At 45.1% G+C, this 21,824-nt stretch overlaps 2 protein-coding genes across 4 annotated transcripts in view; one reads left to right on the top strand and one right to left on the bottom strand.

Annotated features, from left to right (window-relative positions):
* CCNT2 (cyclin T2) overlaps positions 1–10,251 on the top strand; it is a 34,526-nt gene extending 24,275 nt beyond the window's left edge. Inside the window, exons 10-12 of one of the 2 annotated variants that reach the window (XM_072122275.1) lie at positions 5,174–5,232; positions 9,605–9,717; positions 9,871–10,251. In XM_072122275.1, coding sequence (XP_071978376.1) covers positions 5,174–5,232; positions 9,605–9,717; positions 9,871–9,898 — 200 coding nt within the window. In that variant the 3' untranslated portion in view covers positions 9,899–10,251. Of the gene's footprint in view, positions 1–5,173; positions 5,233–9,604; positions 9,718–9,870 lie in introns of those variants that run through there. The other variant, XM_072122272.1, reaches the window with a different exon arrangement.
* Positions 205–21,824, bottom strand: part of MAP3K19 (mitogen-activated protein kinase kinase kinase 19) — a 32,943-nt gene continuing 11,323 nt past the window's right edge. Inside the window, exons 11-14 of one of the 2 annotated variants that reach the window (XM_072122270.1) lie at positions 19,286–21,379; positions 7,726–7,866; positions 6,195–6,892; positions 205–323 (exon numbers count right to left, since the gene is read on the bottom strand). In XM_072122270.1, coding sequence (XP_071978371.1) covers positions 257–323; positions 6,195–6,892; positions 7,726–7,866; positions 19,286–21,379 — 3,000 coding nt within the window. In that variant the 3' untranslated portion in view covers positions 205–256. The remainder of the gene's footprint in view (positions 324–6,194; positions 6,893–7,725; positions 7,867–19,285; positions 21,380–21,824) is intronic. The other variant, XM_072122271.1, reaches the window with a different exon arrangement.

The raw sequence follows: 21,824 nt of genomic DNA, 5'->3' as shown, positions 1-21,824 counted from the left end.
AGTTGGGACAACCCCTTTAATCTCTGTCTTTGTATAAATGGGTCCAGAGTTTTGTGCCGGCAGTTACGTATTTCCTTGCTGAATTCGCCTTTGTGGGAATGGCCCACCCTGAGATTGAGTTCCTGCTATTGTTTATATGCCTGGAGTATATTTCACCAGTGCAGTAACTGTACATGGAGGACACAGGCATGAAACACGCGCTCAGAAGAATATTATTTTAATGACAGATGTGTAGGTCTGATGGCACAGGTCGCGTTCACGATGTCCAGCGCACAAACGGGTGCTGAAGGAGCTGCTCTGCAGACGGCCGCTTCTCCTGGTCCCTGCCACAGGACAACAAATAGTTAATTTTAACTTGTCTTATAACTTTTTTTTTTTTTTGTTCGTTCCCCAAACAGAATTTTTTTGCAAACTATGACAGATACATTGCAGTTTTTCTTTTAAATGAAATCACAATCCAGGAAGATTCACTGATAGATCCGGGCACCGTGACTGTGGTAATCTTATTATATTTGTTATCCATCGCTGTCTCCTTTCTAAAAAAAATAAAAATAAAATCACCCTTTATAATTATGCAAATGAGCCACAAGGGCTCTGGGGGATGTAACCAGAGCCTCTCTAGATTGTAGCTTCACAGACTGTTACAATGTCTGCCTCTTTTCCTGCTCCCTCAGTTCTTCCCCTCCATCTGTCTGATGTACTCTTATGGCAAGAGGGAATGTATCCACAGATAGTGGTAGGGGGAAATGCTCCTGCACTGTGAAGCTGCAGTACAGAGGGGCTCTGGTAACAACCCCCGGAGCCCTCGGCTCATTAGCATCATAATAGAAGTTGATATTAGAAGGAAGGAAGCCACAGAACACATATAAGAAGATCCCACAGTCCTGGTGCCTGGAGCTATGAGCAATGTCCCTGGGTTATCAGGATGGATCCTTTAATTTTGACTCTTAAAACCCCTCAGCCCTACGGCAGCGAGCAGCTTGGCTATGAAATATGGAGTGAAGTGTTTTACAAGTGATCTCTAAATCCCAAAGTTTTTTTTTAATCAAATTAAGAAATTAATAAAGAAAATTAAAAGTAAAAAAAAGTCACACTTGTCATTTGTTACAAAAATTATTGTTATCGCTGTGTGTGTGTAAAAGTGCAAATAAAACGTGCCAAGATTGGGATAAGCAAACCTTGTTTAGCTACATTGTAAGGCAGCCCCCTTACCATCAAGCATGACTTTCAGGAAGCCTAATGACATGATGCAGGATTAACCCCAAACCAGTATAAACCAGAAGGAACAGACTCCCGGCTGTGGACAGGGCTGTTTCCATGTGGTTGCGTTTCCTCAGTACAGTGTAGGGAACTGGTTTGGAAGGTCTGGAAGTAGGAGCTCTACATACAGAGACTCAAAGGGGTTGTCTCATTTCAGCAAATAAATATTGTTTGTTTAATGAAAAGTTGTACAATTTTCCAATATATTCTGTATCAATTCCTCAGTTTTCTAGATCTCTGCTTGCTGTTATTCTATAGGAAGCTTCTGTGTTTTCCAGTGCATAGAAATCTGTCCATGGTCCCACGGGTGCGCGGCTCGCGTCCGATCCCACGGGTGCGCGGCTCGCGTCCGATCCCACGGGTGCGCGGCTCGCGTCCGATCCCACGGGTGCGCGGCTCGCGTCCGATCCCACGGGTGCGCGGCTCGCGTCCGATCCCACGGGTGCGCGGCTCGCGTCCGATCCCACGGGTGCGCGGCTCGCGTCCGATCCAACGGGTGCGCGGCTCGCGTCCGATCCCACGGGTGCGCGGCTCGCGTCCGATCCCACGGGTGCGCGGCTCGCGTCCGATCCCACGGGTGCGCGGCTCGCGTCCGATCCCACGGGTGCGCGGCTCGCGTCCGATCCCACGGGTGCGCGGCTCGCTCACACAGCTCTGATTACCCTGATATAACGAGCCGTACACCTGTGTGACCATGGTCAGATGTCTATCAAACTGGATGTAAACATAGAAGCTTCCTCTAGAAGGAAAGCAAGCAGAGATCTAGAAAACCATGACAAATGAATACAGAAAGAATAATGGAAAATTGTATAACTTTTCATTATACAAACAATAAAATTAATTTGGTAAAGTGGGACTATCCCTTTAAGGCCGCCTTGTAGGGGGGACGCTCTAATCATTTAAATGTTCTGTATTGAGAGCAGTGAGAATTTTTGTTAAATTTAAAAACAAGAGTAAAAATTTCTAAAGCCTTTAACTAAAACTTAATGGGTTAAATCTTATTTACCGAACGGGGCACAAAATATTCCACGTTACAAGCACCTTAAAATTTGGTTGCTAGTCGGACACCTTGAGCACCCTCCACCTATGAGGAGCTTACACCCCTCTGATAACTCGGGTTCCCTCCGGATCAATGGATTTGTTAGAGGCCGGACCCCTTGGAGTAGAATGTTATAACCTATAGTAGCCGTGTGCCACCACATCCAATGACGGCAGAGCACGGGGTGGACCTTGTAGACTCCACGGGGGAGATTTATCATAAGTCAGGGCTGAATCAGAGCACAACTGTTCTAGTCGCCCATTGCAACCAATCAGAGCTCAGCTTTCATTCTCTTACTGCTGTTTATAAAAATTAAAGCTAAGCTCTGATTGGTTTCCATGGACAACTAGAACTTGAGTTTTACCATAAACTTGATGATAAATACCCCCCATAAGTCTCAGTAGGAGTCGGATCCACCACATGTGACGTAGAAGAGGATGAGCCAAATAACGTCAGGTATGTCGAATTTTGGAGCCTGGTTAAAGTGCTATCCCGAGGAGTGTCCCCAATTTGGGCACAGACACCTCACTCTGTACCTTTTGGTTGGTGCAGTTACTACCCATATGGGGCATCATCACTACCTGTGTGGATATATATATATATTACTCACAACTGGGTAAAGAGGAAGAACCTGAGGTTTCCCCCTCCCATTGGGATTTATCTTGTATATGTTTCCCACAGGAAAGTTTTACTGAGTTCTCTCCGCTCCCACTACTACACAATCCGGGTTTGTTCTCATTTCCTCTTCCATTTTCCGTCAGAGAAGAGAAGATACTAAATGCAACAATTTCAAAAAGTTGCTACATTGTCACAATCTCCTCACCAGTAGGGGGCAGTGGAGTAACATCTTAGGGGCAGTAACTAATTCTAAGATGCTTCAGATGTATCAAATATTGTACAGAACGTTCTTTGTAATTCCCCGGAATATTTATGTAAATTGTATCTTTTCTAATTCTATACCTGAGCCCTTTGTTGCCAATTATCTGCTGATGTAAAGATGGTTCTGGATTTACAGAGTGAAATTCTGGGATTACTGTAATATTGTCTGTAATATTCATCTGCTGTATTTTGCCTTATTTTGTAACTGATGACTATGGGGTGTATAGGGACCAATGTTAACCCTGTGTTATCTCCTGACCCTTTTATTCAAATCTTATCAAATTTGGTCATTTTTAATTGGTTAATGTTTTAGATTGTAGACCGTTCCCAAATTACAGCCAAAAGGCCAGGAACAACATGGTTTATGTGAACTGAGTAAGGGGGTCGTCCAAATGTAGCTGATCCCTATCTGAGCTGTTTGTAAGGACAAGCACAAGGTTCCCCCCTTCAATTTTGGACAACATTCTTCAAATCCCATAATTAGATTGATGGCTTGTAGATTCTATCCTATTGTTTGACCAATCTGTAACGCATCATCCAGTGATTCCTGTGTCTGGGGGGGTATCCACTTAATGGGGGCGACTTATTCACTTTTGGCATTTAATTACAATTACTTTTTAAACTTTTAGCCTAATGCTCTTAAAGGAAACCTACCATTTGATTTCATGCATTATGAAGCAAAATATCTTGAGAATGGTGTAGTTGATGCAGAAACATATCTTGTTTAATCCCTGAGCTGAGTGGTTTTGCTGATAAAACATATAATTATATGATAATGAAGCTCTGTCGCTTTTATGGCTCCCTCAGCACTTGCTTCCGAGCTTCTCCTAGCCTGTGAGTTTTTCTCTGCAGGAGTGGATAATGCAATCACTGTTCTCCGTGCCAGACAGAATAATCAATTACTGCACCATCCCCCAGCTGCTGTGTATGAGTGATCCAGCTTAGCGTGAATTAGTCATGTCTTGACTAAGCTCCATGTGTAATTACGAGCTCTGTGTGTAATGTGTTTATGTAGGCACCCAGCTTTCCCAAGGTCCTGAATGTTATAATTGTTTTTACAGCAGAACCACTCAGCTCAGGAATTAACCAAGATATGTTTCTGCATCAGTGTAGCTACAGCAGTCTCAAGGTATGGTTTTTTTTTTTTTCATGACGCATCAAATCAAATGGTAGGTTTCCTTTAAATCTTAAAGGGGTGTTCCTATTTCAGCAAATGAATGTTATTGTTTGGTGAAAAACTATATAATTTTCTAATATACTTTCTGTATCAATTCCTCACAGCCTTCTAGATCTCTGCTTGCTGTCATTCTATAAGAGCGTTCGTTGTTTCGTTCCAGTGGATAGAAATCTGACCCCAGTCACACAGGTGCATTGCTCCTAAGTATGAGAGAGTAATCTAATATAACGAGTCGTGCACCTGTATGACCATGTACAGATTTCTGTCCCCCGGAAGTAAACAATGAAGCTTTCTACAGAATGACAGCAAGCAGAGATCTAGAAAGTCGTGTGGAATCGATACAGAAAGTATACTGGAAAACTGTATAACTTTTCATAATGCAAACAATAACATTTATTTATGGAACTTCCCCTTTAAGTTATTTTAAAGGTATAAAGTGTTCTGTCCTTATATATATTGTACAAGACATATGATCACTAAGGTTATAATAAAGATTCTGAATGTAGAACATCAATGTAAATTGCCTCGCAGATCTGCAGACATGGGTCAATAATATGCTGAAGATTGTGAACCCCAAAAGGGTCAGATAATACAGCAAATATGATATAGCGTTGTATACTGTGCATGCCAAGTGTATGGATTGTCCTCTATATGGAGCAAAAAGAGGGAAACCGTGATCCGACTGCCCCACACTCTGTCTCCATTTTAATTCTCCAGATTCTTCTTCTATGCTGGAACCACTTTTTGGGAAAGTGAAAATCCCCCCTGAACAACTGATCAACAGACTTTCTAACTTCTGGTATTTCTCTCCCCCCCAGGGTACCTTGATGTCTTTGAGCCTCTGACTTCCATGATGCTTCCTCCCCCAATACTCCCTGTAAGTATAAACCCCCTCCAGCATGGGGTCAGCAGGTGTAGTTACTGCATAGTGTTTTTTAAGTTAATTACTTAGCGGTATGCAAAGAGCTCCCTCTAGTGGTGGCCCCAGAAACGCAATATTTGAGTCTGTTTCCCATTTGCTTAATCTCTCTGATTCTCAGGTGTCTCAGAGCTGGAGACTAACTTTTTTTAAATTCTACTGATCCATCTATGATCTCGAAAATTAGTTATGTAGCAGATTCTTTTACTTTCGTGTGCGGTGTATGGGAAAACTGCTACAATGTCTCTTATACACCGCACACAGAGTAAAAGAGAATTTGCTTCAGAACTATATTTCTTATACAGTATTTTTCGGACAATAAATGCCTGCTAAAATGTCTAGGGTCATATATAAGGCGCACCGGATTATAAGGCGCACCTGATTATAAGGATGAATGACCAGCAGGTGGCAGACCTGTGCACAGTTCAAGGCAGCTGTTGTCTGTAAGTACGGTTCATATATAAGGCGCACTGGATTATAAGGCGCACCTGATTATAAGGATGAATGACCAGCAGGTGGCAGACCTGTGCACAGTACAAGGCAGCTGTTGTCTGTAAGTACGGTTCATATAGAAGGCGCACTGGATTATAAGGCGCGCCTTATAGTCCGAAAAACACGGTAGATGCATCAGCAGGATTAGGACTTTTTTAGAGAAGAACCGTCCTGTAGTTTTGTGAATAAAGCACATGGGGTGAGACAGAAGTTTACTATTGGCTCTGCAGATTCTCTGGATCTCCTGCTGACTCTTCCCCCTCCACTTTCCATGGTCAGTCCAGTCTATCTCTAGCTAGAAAGATTCAGCATAGATTTCAGAATGAACATGGGCTCGGAGGAGGAAAAGGCGAACCAAGGCCGAGCCTCTTCTCCACCATGCACATTGTATATCCCCGTAATCTGAATGTTCAGACAAGTTTACATACCTGGTTAAGCAGAGATTGACAAATTCTCTTGCTTTCCTAGAGAAGTGATCTGGTAAGGTTGGCATAAGTCCCTTCTCTACCCCAATGTAGAACATGGCTGCCATCCTCTCCATGTGAGCCAGGGGCGGCTTTCCAGTCGCCATTTCAAATACTGTGCACCCAATACTCCAAATATCCGACTTCTCCCCGTGGCCGGATTCGCTAATTACTTCTGGTGCCATCCAATATGGCGTGCCGTGCATCGACTGCAGCATCTCCCCGTGGGTCCCGTTTACGCTCAGGCCATTCAGACGTTTTGCGCAGCCAAAATCAATAAGTTTTATGACCCCGTTTGGCATCAGCACCACGTTGTTCCCTTTGATGTCTCTGTGGACGACTCTGTTCCTGTGCAGATAGGAGATGCCCCGCAGGATGTGGTGTGTGTACCTGCTGGTCACAACTTCTTGTAGCGGACCAAAATGGCGTAAAATGTTGGAAATGGATCCTCCAGGGACATATTCCATAAAGATTGTCACTATCCTGTCCTCAAAGGATGTCCCCAAGTATCCCACAATATTGACATGCTTCAGGGTTTTTAACAGGTCCACCTCCTCCTGCAACTTTCTATATTCCTTTTCGGCTACGGCAGGGTCGGAGCCATGTAATATCACCTGCTTTGCAGCGATGAGCTCTCCTTGACTTGTTAGACCCCGATAAACCTAGAATCAGACCATAAAACACTGTTATTATACGATATCGGAGGACCATCTACTAAACTGGAGGACCTCCCCTGCATTAAAGAAGATCTACCATCCTAAAGGACACTTAATCGTAGATCCAGGCACTGTAACTGTGTTAATCTTCTTAGTTTTGTAATCCAGGGCCTCCTTACTTCTAAAATCAACTTTTACAATGATGTTAATGAGCCAGAGAGGCTACAGGGGTGTTACCAGGGCCCCTCTGTGCTGCAGATTCACAGGCTGTTACATTCTGAAAAAGCACCCTCTCCCACTTGGTGCTCACTGCTGCTGAGATTACAGGAAGTTCAGGTGTGAGACTGATACATTCAGCTGCAGTGTAACAGCTTGTGAAGCCAGAGCACAGATGGCTTGTTTAACACGCCCATAGCCCTTCAGGCTCATTAGCATAATTGTAACAGTTGACTTTAGAATGAAGGAAGCCATACATAACAAATATACTGTAGGTTTACCATAGTCTCGGTGCTTGGATCTATGAGTAAGTTATATAGCAGTCAATTGATGTGAATGAATACTATGTGGAGGTAATGAAGGGAAATAAAACAGATTTCCCACAGGTTCAGGACATGTTTTTATCTTTTTATTGCTAGTGTTTATGAAGTGGCTACTAAAACCTGACTACGACTACAACTTTAGTCAAGCTAACGGTCTATTGTAGAGAGTAAGCTGAAAGCATAGAACTCTCTTTAAAGGGTTAATCCCAGAAATCGGATAAAATCAATCAAAGTGGTGATCCAGAATCCTCCTGATATACAGATGACTTTTAGTTGCCTATGGTAACAGTGGGGCATTACCGTGCCATACGCTCCTCTGCCCAGAACTTCTCCCTTGATCCAGTGCATTGACTTCTCGTGGGGTTGAGGTCCTGAGCTGTTTGCTGTAGGGGTGAAGTTGGTGCCGGATTTGTGGTCCGTTAGACTTTGGTTGGTACTGACCTGTAGACAGAAAACCATTTGAGGGTTGAGAAGCGGCTTGAAAATAGTTTCGGAATGTTCCCTAAATGATCAATCCTGGAAACAATTGTATCTAATAGTCTTGTGTACTTTGTAACAGTTGGAGGAGGGAGGGCAGAGTATCACTTAGTGCAGAGTCCGACCACACAGACTATTTGTAGTCTCCTATAGAGATGGGCCAACCCAAAGTTTGCGTTCAGCTGTGTCCCACAGGTCCCGGACATGATGCCGGATTGGGGGGCCAAAAAGCCAGTCTGGCGAGTTGATGTCCCTATCAACTAGCCATGCCTGTGATTGGACAGAGGCGTCCCCTGGCTAGTAGATTGGGCCGTCAATTTGAATTGTTTTCTGTTCACAGCTTTTTCAACTAGGATCACCTGCTACGACCGGAAGATATCCCTTAGGCCTCATTCACGTGGCCGATAGTTGACGTATATACGTCGGATATGGGCATGCGGCACCGTACCGTTCTATAGCTGTGAAAAGATAGGACATGTCTCATGCGCCATGTTCCTCTATGCAGTGCTACGGTACGGCGGGCTCAGGTCAGTGTGAATTCAGCCTTGGGGTGTATGTACACTAATGTATGTCCACTTGGCCATAGCCGGATGAGCGTACGTGAGCCGCGCCGGAGAGGAGGAGGAATGACCCTCCTGTCGCCTCCATTGAAAATATTGCTGCACGGCTGTAAATGCGCCCGATGATAGAGCATGCTCAATCTTTTTGCGGCTACGGAAAGGTCCTGTGAGAACCGGACCGTTGTGTGCGGCTATTGCCGTCTGCACGATTGTGTGAATTCGGCCTTAGAGTGAATATTTCATGGTCAAAGGTTTTCATAGTCTTTGCTTGTGGTATTAGCATCAGCACATATAATCCACTGTATGTAATCAGAGGTGATAGAGTACGACGGTCTCTACAAGTCAGGACTTCTCTGTCCTATATGACTCTGCCGATGTGTATGAGACAAAGGTTCCGGGAGGTAATCGCACCCCAAGTGATTTATGTACATGAGTACAGGTAGGTTCCTCTCTACTATGTCCTATATAACCCAATATGTCTTGGGGGGGGGGGTATGGAGCAGATTCTCTGCTTTTCTATATGCAGCCTCCAGCTCTGAGACCTCTGAGAATTGGGCTACATTCACACAGACGCTCACCCCTCTCCATAGTAATATATGGCGCACGGTGCAGAAAGATGGGACAGTACGGGGGCCGCATATGTGTTGCACCGTACCATAGCCAGCAATGGGGGATATATATACTGCACAGGGGAAAACTGCTTCACGCTGCACAATACATGTCATATATTGGATGGAAATACTGTAGCTCTTTATGTTTAGACTGTACTAGTTGACATCTACCACCAGGATAAAGGGTTGTAAACCAAGCACGCTGACATACTGGTGTGCAACCCCTCTGGCAGGATCTTCTATTCCTTGAGCTTCTTATTCCCATTTTTTTTAAGGCATTTAAAATAATGCAAATGAACCCATAAATATTAATGGAGCCTGGAGCCCCTCTGGCTAATTTGCATAATTTTTAAAGCCTTTTTTTTTTCCTTCTTAGGAAGCTTAAAGGAGAGCAGATCCTGCCAGATGGGGGCACACACCAGCATGTCAGTGTGCTTGGTTTACAACCCTTCATCCTGGTGGTAGATGCTCTCTTATGGTTAGTTACATTGTTCTATTTTGACCTTTTTTGATCTAATTTCTTTTATTTAGCTGACTTGCAGCGACGATTTGGACGGTCCTGAGCGACTCGCTCTTCCGATGGGAGGACATGAACCAAACCTGGAGCACTATCTGACCACGGCAGGCAACACTTACTCTCACTAGTACGCACTTACAGACTGCACTGAGCTCAGTTTAGGATTTTTAATTTTTGCGCTTTTTTTTTTTTTTTTGCTTTTTTTTTTTTTTATCTATTGATTAACAAGGTCCAAAGAAAGACATTATGTGGCTATTTATTTTATATGTTTTTTGGACAGTCCTTGGAACAGACGAGCCTGCGGTTAAGATACGTCGAAGTCTTCGCTGCGGGACGGACTGAGGAGAAAGTTGAAAAAGAAAAAAAAAATTGGACGTTGGTTTTTTTGTATTTTCTGAACTTAAACCATAAGGTGCCCCCCTCTTGTATGTCCTCACCGGCGCAACGGCCGGCGATACTTGATATAATATGTGAAAAAAAAAAAAGATTCAGGGCAAGGTCATCTTGATTGTATTGGTCTGCTAGCGCACCCCCCGAAATAGCTGCATTTGGTCAATTTTTGTTTTCGCTATTAACCCTTTGATTCTTGCATCTCTAAATAATTCCGTTTGATGACAGCTGGATCTTTCTTAAAATAAAAAATGACAAATTGCAGACCTTATATTTTTTTCCCTTGTTCCTTTGAATATTTTTGGCATTTTGTGATTTTTGCATTGTAGGCCGTAAACTGATATTTGTAGCATCTATAGTATGGATGTGGCATCTGGTCCCCAGAATCATCCAACTGGTTGGTATTTTGAGTTGAATTTAGGTCGTAAAGTTACGGCAAGGGAAACAAAAGTACATTTATTAAGGCAACTTGGGATATCGGAAAGTAAACTCTGCTTTAGTGACCAATGTCAGGCGGTTGCTGCAAAGTCATATAAAATTATGGGATGTATCAGGAGGCATAGGTGCTCATGATGCGGACATAACCTGTTTTTCCAAAAATAAGTCACATTTCAAATCTAAAGTGTGCACTTAGAACACAGTTCTGATGTCATTTTAAAGGGGGAAATCTTTCCATCAAGTTTCACCCAAGGATTGTGTTTCTTGGTGCCACAGATATACAAGGATTGTGTTTCTTGGTGCCACAGATATACAAGGATTGTGTTTCTTGGTGCCACAGATATACAAGGATTGTGTTTCTTGGTGCCACAGATATACAAGGATTGTGTTTCTTGGTGCCACACATATACAAGGATTGTGTTTCTTGGTGCCACACATATACAAGGATTGTGTTTCTTGGTGCCACAGATATACAAGGATTGTGTTTCTTGGTGCCACACATATACAAGGATTGTGTTTCTTGGTGCCACACATATACAAGGATTGTGTTTCTTGGTGCCACACATATACAAGGATTGTTTCTTGGTGCCACACATATACAAGGATTGTGTTTCCTGGTGCCACAGATATACAAGGATTGTGTTTCCTGGTGCCACAGATATACAAGGATTGTGTTTCTTGGTGCCACAGATATACAAGGATTGTGTTTCTTGGTGCCACAGATATACAAGGATTGTGTTTCTTGGTGCCACAGATATACAAGGATTGTGTTTCTTGGTGCCACAGATATACAAGGATTGTGTTTCTTGGTGCCACACATATACAAGGATTGTGTTTCTTGGTGCCACAGATATACAAGGATTGTGTTTCTTGGTGCCACAGATATACAAGGATTGTGTTTCTTGGTGCCACACATATACAAGGATTGTGTTTCTTGGTGCCACACATATACAAGGATTGTGTTTCTTGGTGCCACACATATACAAGGATTGTGTTTCTTGGTGCCACACATATACAAGGATTGTGTTTCTTGGTGCCACACATATACAAGGATTGTGTTTCTTGGTGCCACACATATACAAGGATTGTGTTTCTTGGTGCCACAGATATACAAGGATTGTGTTTCTTGGTGCCACAGATATACAAGGATTGTGTTTCTTGGTGCCACACATATACAAGGATTGTGTTTCTTGGTGCCACAGATATAGCTCCCACTCCTGACTGCAATTATAACAATTTATCTGTGTCTGTGTGAATTATTAAAGGGGAGATTCTCATCTTTAAAATCACAACAGAACTCTGTTTCTAGGTGTCATGGTTTCTAAGGTTATAGCTCTCTGAAATGTGCCCAATGTCATCTGAAGGCAGAATGGAGGAGGAGGAGGGAGCTGCAGGGAAGAGGGTGCTGACAGATGTAATGCGCTACAAGCAGCTACATGGGCAAGAGGCGCCCTCATAAGGGAAATGCCATTGTCAGACATGACAATCAGCACAATTATTCTAAAGGCAACAATCACAAGAAGAGTGGAGAGTTACCACGATGATCCAGAAGACGACAGGAGAAAACGCTCCTCCTCCAGCGGTAAGGAACGTATTCAGACCTCTTTAAATGCTCAACACTGAGCAAAGGGGGTGAATACTTATGACCGTGTGATATTTACATTTTTCTTTAATAAATTAGCAAAAATATTTACATTTTGGTTTCTGTCAGGAAGGGGACTGAGGGCACATTAGTGAGGGGGGGGGCGCATTACTGTGAGGGGGGGCAGGGGGCGCATTACTGTGAGGGGGGGCAGGGGGCGCATTACTGTGAGGGGGGGCAGGGGGCGCATTACTGTGAGGGGGGGCAGAGGGCACATTACTGGGGGGGGTCAGGGCGCGCACATTACTGTGAGGGGGGGCAGGGGCACATTACTGGGGGGGCAGAGGCACATTACTGGTTGGGCGCATTACTGTGAGGGGGGCAGAGGGCACATTACTGGGAGGGAGGCAGAGGGCGCATTACTGGGGAGTGGGGACACTCCCCAGTATTTCTGCAATTGGCTGCAACGAAGCAAAGCGTGAAAAATGTACAGCGAATGTGACCGGGGTATTAATAGTTTCTGTCCCTACTCTGCCTTTATACAATCCGTAGTCAGACTGACGGCCCGGGTGCTGTGAGCTCTGGTGTCTGAGATGGCTGCAGATGAGAAGGATAAAGGTAATGAAGGTGGACTGGAGTACAAGGACGGGTTTGAGTTATGATTATGATGTACAAATAATCTTATTATAGCCAAACCTGCAAGGGAAACCCTGGTCACTCTACACCTAGAGAAGTATCACCATAAGACCGCATTCACACGACCCATAGGGAGACGTATGTACGGCCGAAAGCTTGCGTCCCCCATAGACGGCAATGGCTGCACGGAGCGTCCTACGGTCACCCCTGCTCCTCTCCATCGCAGCGGATGTATGCCTGGCCAGCCGTAGCCGTGCGGTCATACATCAGTGTAGGATTCTTTACTGTAAGAGCAGTGATGCCACATAATGATGTGATGGCTGATGCTACAAGGGGCCTGTGATGTGCAACTACATCGCTTCTCCACCGGTGTCGGCAGTTGTTAGTCTTCTTACCCCACAGCAGATGGATGAGGACCACACATACGCACGCACACATATACACACATATACGCACTGTATGTAATTATGTCAGTTTTCTGCAGGATAAATATCTCATGAATTGCAACTTTTTTTTCTCTGACATTTGCCATCACACTCCACTCCTCAGCAGAGCCGAGGGCGGCGCACACACCAGGTACATTGGGTTCTGCCATTTGCCAGAGCCCTGATGGTGGGAATTTGGTTACATCCACATTATATCTGATGAGAATAATCCAACCGGAAGTGTGAGTGACGCGGCTACATTGTCGTAGGGAATTTCAATCATTTCATTTGATAACCTACTGCTACATATTGTCACCTGCCGCTACATATTGTCACTTACTGCTACATATTGTCACCTACTGCTACATACTGTCACTTACTGCTGCATATTGTCACCTACCGCTGCATATTGTCACTTACTGCTACATATTGTCACCTACTGCTACATACTGTCACTTACTGCTGCATATTGTCACCTGCCGCTACATATTGTCACTTACTGCTACATATTGTCACCTACTGCTACATACTGTCACTTACTGCTGCATATTGTCACCTACCGCTACATATTGTCACCTACTGCTGCATATTGTCACCTACCGCTACATATTGTCACTTACCGCTACATATTGTCACCTACCGCTACAAATTGTCACCTACCGCTACAAATTGTCACCTACCGCTACATACTGTCACTTACCGCTGCATATTGTCACCTACTGCTGCATATTGTCACCTGCCGCTGCATATTGTCACCTGCCGCTGCATATTGTCACCTGCCGCTGCATATTGTCACTTACTGCTACATATTGTCACCTGCCGCTACATATTGTCACCTACCGCTACATATTGTCACCTGCCGCTGCATATTGTCACCTGCCGCTGCATATTGTCACCTGCCGCTGCATATTGTCACCTGCCGCTGCATATTGTCACTGCTACATATTGTCACCTACCGCTGCATATTGTCACCTGCCGCTGCATATTGTCACTTACTGCTACATATTGTCACCTGCCGCTACATATTGTCACCTACCGCTGCATATTGTCACCTACCGCTACATATTGTCACTTACTGCTACATATTGTCACCTACCGCTGCATATTGTCACCTGCCGCTGCATATTGTCACTTACTGCTACATATTGTCACCTGCCGCTGCATATTGTCACTTACTGCTACATATTGTCACCTGCCGCTGCATATTGTCACCTGCCGCTGCATATTGTCACCTGCCGCTACATATTGTCACCTGCCGCTACATATTGTCACTTATCGGTACATATTGTCACCTGCCGCTACATATTGTCACCTACCGCTGCATATTGTCACCTGCCGCTGCATATTGTCACTTATCGGTACATATTGTCACCTGCCGCTACATATTGTCACCTACCGCTGCATATTGTCACCTGCCGCTGCATATTGTCACTTACTGCTACATATTGTCACCTGCCGCTACATATTGTCACTTATCGGTACATATTGTCACCTGCCGCTACATATTGTCACCTACCGCTGCATATTGTCACCTGCCGCTGCATATTGTCACTTACTGCTACATATTGTCACCTGCCGCTACATATTGTCACTTATCGGTACATATTGTCACCTGCCGCTACATATTGTCACCTACCGCTGCATATTGTCACCTGCCGCTGCATATTGTCACCTGCCGCTGCATATTGTCACTGCTACATATTGTCACCTACCGCTGCATATTGTCACCTGCCGCTACATATTGGCACTTATCGGTACATATTGTCACCTGCCGCTGCATATTGTCACCTGCCGCTACATATTGTCACTTATCGGTACATATTGTCACCTGCCGCTGCATATTGTCACCTACCGCTGCATATTGTCACCTGCCGCTACATATTGTCACTTATCGGTACATATTGTCACCTGCCGCTACATATTGTCACCTACCGCTACATATTGTCACCTGCCGCTACATATTGTCACCTGCCGCTACATATTGTCACCTGCCGGTACATATTGTCACCTGCCGCTACATATTGTCACCTAGCGCTACATATTGTCACCTACCGCTACATATTGTCACCTGCCGCTACATATTGTCACTTATCGGTACATATTGTCACCTGCCGCTACATATTGTCACCTAGCGCTACATATTGTCACCTGCCGCCACATATTGTCACCTGCCGCCACATATTGTCACCTGCCGCCACATATTGTCACCTACCGGGTCACTCTACACCTAGAGAAGTATCACCATAAGACCGCATTCACACGACCCATAGGGAGACGTATGTACGGCCGAAAGCTTGCGTCCCCCATAGACGGCGGTGGCTGCACGGAGCGTCCTACGGTCACCCCTGCTCCTCTCCATCGCAGCGGACGTATGCCTGGCCAGCCGTAGCCGTGCGGTCATACATCAGTGTATCAGTGTAGGATTCTTTACTGTAAGAGCAGTGATGCCACATAATGATGTGATGGCTGATGCTACAAGGGGCCTGTGATGTGTAACTACATCGCTTCTCCACCGGTGTCGGCAGTTGTTAGTCTTCTTACCCCACAGCAGATGGATGAGGACCACACATACGCACGCACACATATACACACACATATACACACACATACGCACACATCTACGCACATATACACACATATACACACATATACGCACTGTATGTAATTATGTCAGTTTTCTGCAGGATAAATATCTCATGAATTGCAACTTTTTTTTCTCTGACATTTGCCATCACACTCCACTCCTCAGCAGAGCCGAGGGCGGCGCACACACCAGGTACATTGGGTTCTGCCATTTGCCAGAGCCCTGATGGTAGGAATTTGGTTACATCCACATTATATCTGATGAGAATAATCCAACCGGAAGTGTGAGTGACGCGGCTACATTGTCGTAGGGAATTTCAATCATTTCATTTGATAACCTGCCGCTACATATTGTCACCTGCCGCTACATATTGTCACCTGCCGCTGCATATTGTCACCTGCCGCTACATATTGTCACCTGCCGCTACATATTGTCACCTGCCGCTACATATTGTCACTTACTGCTACATATTGTCACCTGCCGCTACATATTGTCACCTGCCGCTGCATATTGTCACTTACTGCTACATATTGTCACCTACCGCTACATATTGTCACTTACTGCTACATATTGTCACCTGCCGCTGCATATTGTCACCTACCGCTACAAATTGTCACCTGCCGCTACATATTGTCACCTACCGCTGCATATTGTCACTTATCGGTACATATTGTCACCTGCCGCTGCATATTGTCACCTACCGCTGCATATTGTCACCTACCGCTGCATATTGTCACCTACTGCTGCATATTGTCACTTACTGCTGCATATTGTCACCTACTGCTGCATATTGTCACTTACTGCTGCATATTGTCACCTACCGCTACATACTGTCACTTACTGCTGCATATTGTCACTTACTGCTACATATTGTCACTTACTGCTACATATTGTCACCTACCGCTACATATTGTCACCTGCCGCTACATATTGTCACCTACTGCTACATACTGTCACTTACTGCTGCATATTGTCACCTACCGCTACATACTGTCACTTACTGCTGCATATTGTCACCTACCGCTGCATATTGTCACTTACCGCTACATATTGTCACCTGCCGCTGCATATTGTCACCTGCCGCTACATATTGTCACTTACTGCTACATATTGTCACCTGCCGCTGCATATTGTCACCTGCCGCTACATATTGTCACTTATCGGTACATATTGTCACCTGCCGCTACATATTGTCACTTATCGGTACATATTGTCACCTGCCGCTGCATATTGTCACCTACCGCTGCATATTGTCACCTGCCACTGCATATTGTCACCTACCGCTGTATATTGTCACCTGCCGCTACATATTGTCACTTACTGCTACATATTGTCACCTGCCGCTACATATTGTCACTTACTGCTACATATTGTCACCTGCCGCTGCATATTGTCACCTGCCGCTACATATTGTCACTTACTGCTACATATTGTCACCTGCCGCTGCATATTGTCACCTGCCGCTGCATATTGTCACCTGCCGCTGCATATTGTCACTTATCGGTACATATTGTCACCTGCCGCTACATATTGTCACCTACCGCTGCATATTGTCACCTACTGCTGCATATTGTCACTTACTGCTGCATATTGTCACCTACCGCTACATACTGTCACTTACTGCTGCATATTGTCACTTACTGCTACATATTGTCACCTACCGCTACATATTGTCACCTGCCGCTACATATTGTCACTTACTGCTACATATTGTCACCTACTGCTACATACTGTCACTTACTGCTGCATATTGTCACCTACCGCTACATATTGTCACCTACCGCTGCATATTGTCACCTACCGCTACATACTGTCACTTACTGCTGCATATTGTCACCTACCGCTACATATTGTCACCTACCGCTGCATATTGTCACCTACCGCTACATATTGTCACCTACCGCTACATATTATCACCTACCGCTACATATTGTCACTTACTGCTGCATATTGTCACCTACCGCTACATACTGTCACTTACTGCTGCATATTCTCACCTGCCGCTACATATTGTCACCTACCGCTGCATATTGTCACCTGCCGCTGCATATTGTCACCTGCCGCTGCATATTGTCACCTGCCGCTGCATATTGTCACTTATCGGTACATATTGTCACCTGCCGCTACATATTGTCACCTGCCGCTACATATTGTCACCTACCGCTGCATATTGTCACCTGCCGCTGCATATTGTCACTTACTGCTACATATTGTCACCTGCCGCTGCATATTGTCACTTATCGGTACAAATTATCACCTACCGCTGCATATTGTCACCTACCGCTACATATTGTCACCTACCGCTACATATTATCACCTACCGCTACATATTGTCACTTACTGCTGCATATTGTCACCTACCGCTACATACTGTCACTTACTGCTGCATATTCTCACCTGCCGCTACATATTGTCACCTGCCGCTACATATTGTCACCTGCCGCTACATATTGTCACCTGCCGCTACATATTGTCACCTGCCGCTACATATTGTCACCTACCGGGTCACTCTACACCTAGAGAAGTATCACCATAAGACCGCATTCACACGACCCATAGGGAGACGTATGTACGGCCGAAAGCTTGCGTCCCCCATAGACGGCAATGGCTGCACGGAGCGTCCTACGGTCACCCCTGCTCCTCTCCATCGCAGCGGATGTATGCCTGGCCAGCCGTAGCCGTGCGGTCATACATCAGTGTATCAGTGTAGGATTCTTTACTGTAAGAGCAGTGATGCCACATAATGATGTGATGGCTGATGCTACAAGGGGCCTGTGATGTGCAACTACATCGCTTCTCCACCGGTGTCGGCAGTTGTTAGTCTTCTTACCCCACAGCAGATGGATGAGGACCACACATACGCACGCACACATCTACACACATATACGCACTGTATGTAATTATGTCAGTTTTCTGCAGGATAAATATCTCATAAATTGCAACTTTTTTTTCTCTGACATTTGCCATCACACTCCACTTCTCAGCAGAGCCGAGGGCGGCGCACACACCAGGTACATTGGGTTCTGCCATTTGCCAGAGCCCTGATGGTGGGAATTTGGTTACATCCACATTATATCTGATGAGAATAATCCAACCGGAAGTGTGAGTGACGCGGCTACATTGTCGTAGGGAATTTCAATCATTTCATTTGATAACCTGCCGCTACATATTGTCACCTGCCGCTACATATTGTCACCTGCCGCTACATATTGTCACCTGCCGCTACATATTGTCACCTGCCGCTACATATTGTCACTTACTGCTACATATTGTCACCTGCCGCTACATATTGTCACCTGCCGCTACATATTGTCACCTGCCGCTGCATATTGTCACCTGCCGCTGCATATTGTCACTTACTGCTACATATTGTCACCTGCCACTACATATTGTCACTTATCGGTACATATTGTCACCTGCCGCTGCATATTGTCACTTACTGCTACATATTGTCACTTATCGGTACATATTGTCACCTACCGCTGCATATTGTCACCTGCCGCTACATATTGTCACCTAGCGCTACATATTGTCACTTATCGGTACATATTGTCACCTACCGCTACATATTGTCACCTACCGCTACATATTGTCACCTGCCGCTGCATATTGTCACCTGCCGCTACATATTGTCACCTACCGGTTCTACATCTCGTGGTTCATTCTCATCGTCGACATCTTGCCATTCACGAAAATGTCCGCTTTCTTCCCCTTCGCTCTCATCTGGCAGGGAACCAATGGCTTCTTTATCGATTATCAATTTTTTCAGGCAGCATATAAGGTCGTCGGTAAGTTGCTCGCTGCCTGTGAGACACTGAGCCCCCTGGATGTTTTGGGAAGTGCATTCTTCATCCTCTGTATTGTTTTCAGACACTCGTGTCTTATCATCATTCACCAAGTCACCGAGCCCTTGGTCTTGTTGGGGCTGTGGATTTGCTTGGGTTGGGTTTAGATCACAATTTGGTGGCGTTGTTCTACCACTTATAGGAGCCTGGACATTATGGCTACTATCCCTATGGCAGTTACTGTTGAGGACTCCAAGGTCTTCCATTTCTTGTAGAAGACCCACATCCCCAGATTTAGGATCATCAGATTCCATCTTGTTGGATCTCCTCTCCGGTTCCCTCGACGTTTTGAGTGTTTCTTTGACCGTTTGACTAGTGATTGAGTTTTCTATAGTGGCCTCATTGATGGTGGTTAACTCAAAGTTCTGATTCTTAATATCCATCATCCCATCCAAAGGAAACTTGATGTTGCCTCCATTTTGTTTTTCTGCTTTAATCTCCCAGTCCACACCAGAAATGATGACCGTGTTCTCCTTCTTATTTTGGGCCTTCTCTATCACTTCCAACTTTGATGATGAATTTCGACGACGGTGGCTTGAAGCAGAGGAGGTCTTTTTGCTCTTTGGCTTTGTTCTTTTAGATCTGGCACTGCTATCTCTAGAGGAATTTGCACGGGAACCTTTTGAGGAACGAGTCCTGCTGGAGGAAGCCGAGTTGGTTTCTCTGCAAGGGTTAAACGCATTGACATAGACTGTAGATGGGAACATCTGGTACATGGCCGGACCACTACCTTGTTGAGACGTTATCTCAGCAAACATATCACTGTATTGGATATCCTGGAAATCATGGGATGACTTTGATCTTGGGATCATGGGCGTGTTACTTGGCGAGTTGATTCGCTTCGGTGCGTAGAGAGTGAGTTGGGTTTGGGATCTTTGAATACTTCGGTCGGTGCTTCCTTTTGCCGGATAGGCCACTTTTTTGGCCACTTTTGTTGGTGATGGCACAGAGGAATATACTAGGGTGGGTAGAGGAACGTTCTTCCCATGGCCGCGGTTACTGTTGGACAGAGGTCTTTGTTGCTTGGTGGTATCGGGAGCAGACATGATCCTCCCCTTCCTGTTTTTCTTAGTCTTTTCATTTTCTTTCTGGGCAAGCACGTTGAAGCTGTGGTTCCCGTTGAGCAGGAGGGAGCCAGGCTTTGTTTTTCGTTTCGTAAAAAGAGGTTTACATGGAGAACAATTAGCCTCTCTCTCTGGCTCCTGCTCGGAGAAAGTGATATGTACAAAAGGAACATGACCCGTTCTGGGTGACCTTGAGGAGTCCATGATTTTGAGTTCTACTTTCTTAGACTCTTCATTGTTCGATGTAGCAGTCTCCAGCTTGTCTTCACTTCTTTGTATCTCTAGCTGTTTGTCGTCTCTTATGCCTGGCACATTCTCTTCTTCCATATCACTTGTTCTGTTTTTCTTGAAGCTTTCACCATGTCCCAGTTCAAGGTGTAGAGAAGAAGCCGCCATCTCCCTGCAGTTTCTCGCTTGTGCCTCACCATTAGTATGCAGCAGTGGTTTCAGGTCTCGGCAGCTTATGTGTATTCTTGGCGTTTCTCTTTCGGCTACAGTCTCTCTTCTTCCAGATTCCGTCCTGCTTCTGCCCTCTGCAGTCTTTGCACAATCCTCCCTATGGCTCTTCTGGTTTCCCGAACAAATGCAACAATCCAAACTTATGTGAACCAAATCTCTAGATAAGATCATGTCCTCTGAGGTTTGTAATGATTTCTGAAGTTTCTCTTCACAGGGCGACCCTTCGATGCCTGAATCGTCAGGCTCGTCACAACTTACCGCTGTGCGGGATCTGTGGCCGCCTTTATTTCTTAAGTGGGTCTTTGACAAAGGTCTTAGTCTGGTGGGTAAAAGGGATCGAGGGGAATGACTCAATGGTGGGAAAGTCTAAAGTGGAAGAGAAAATACAGAAAAAGAAAATCAAGCTTCTTTTTTTAAATATTTGGGGTACAACCTTTTATAATTTTATGGTTCCTTTTATTATATAACACACACTTGTCACTGCGGCACACGCTATAGACCCAGGCTGTCGTTCTTCTGCAGCACTAGTGTAGCTTTGTTGTGTTGAGTGGGACAAGGTCAGCAGAGTCATCTCATTAAGGTTATATTCACACTGCCGTAAGGCGGGACGTATATACCTCCTCCTCTCCCCAGAGCCGAGTAGTACGGCGGGCACACGTTAGTGTGAGTGTAGCCTCAAGTGAACCTCTCACCGGGAAAGTCACTAGTAACCTAGTATAGGATCCCACATGGAGATCCAAAGGGAAAGAAAACAGGACTTTCTCCAGGCGCGGGCAAAAAGTGATGGTTTGTTAATTTATGTTTAACAAAG

This window comes from Engystomops pustulosus, chromosome 8 (assembly GCF_040894005.1).
Source record: "Engystomops pustulosus chromosome 8, aEngPut4.maternal, whole genome shotgun sequence".
Classification (NCBI taxonomy): domain Eukaryota; kingdom Metazoa; phylum Chordata; class Amphibia; order Anura; family Leptodactylidae; genus Engystomops; species Engystomops pustulosus.
Note: the sequence above shows the minus strand (reverse complement) of the source record. Positions and strands in the feature narration are given on the sequence as shown.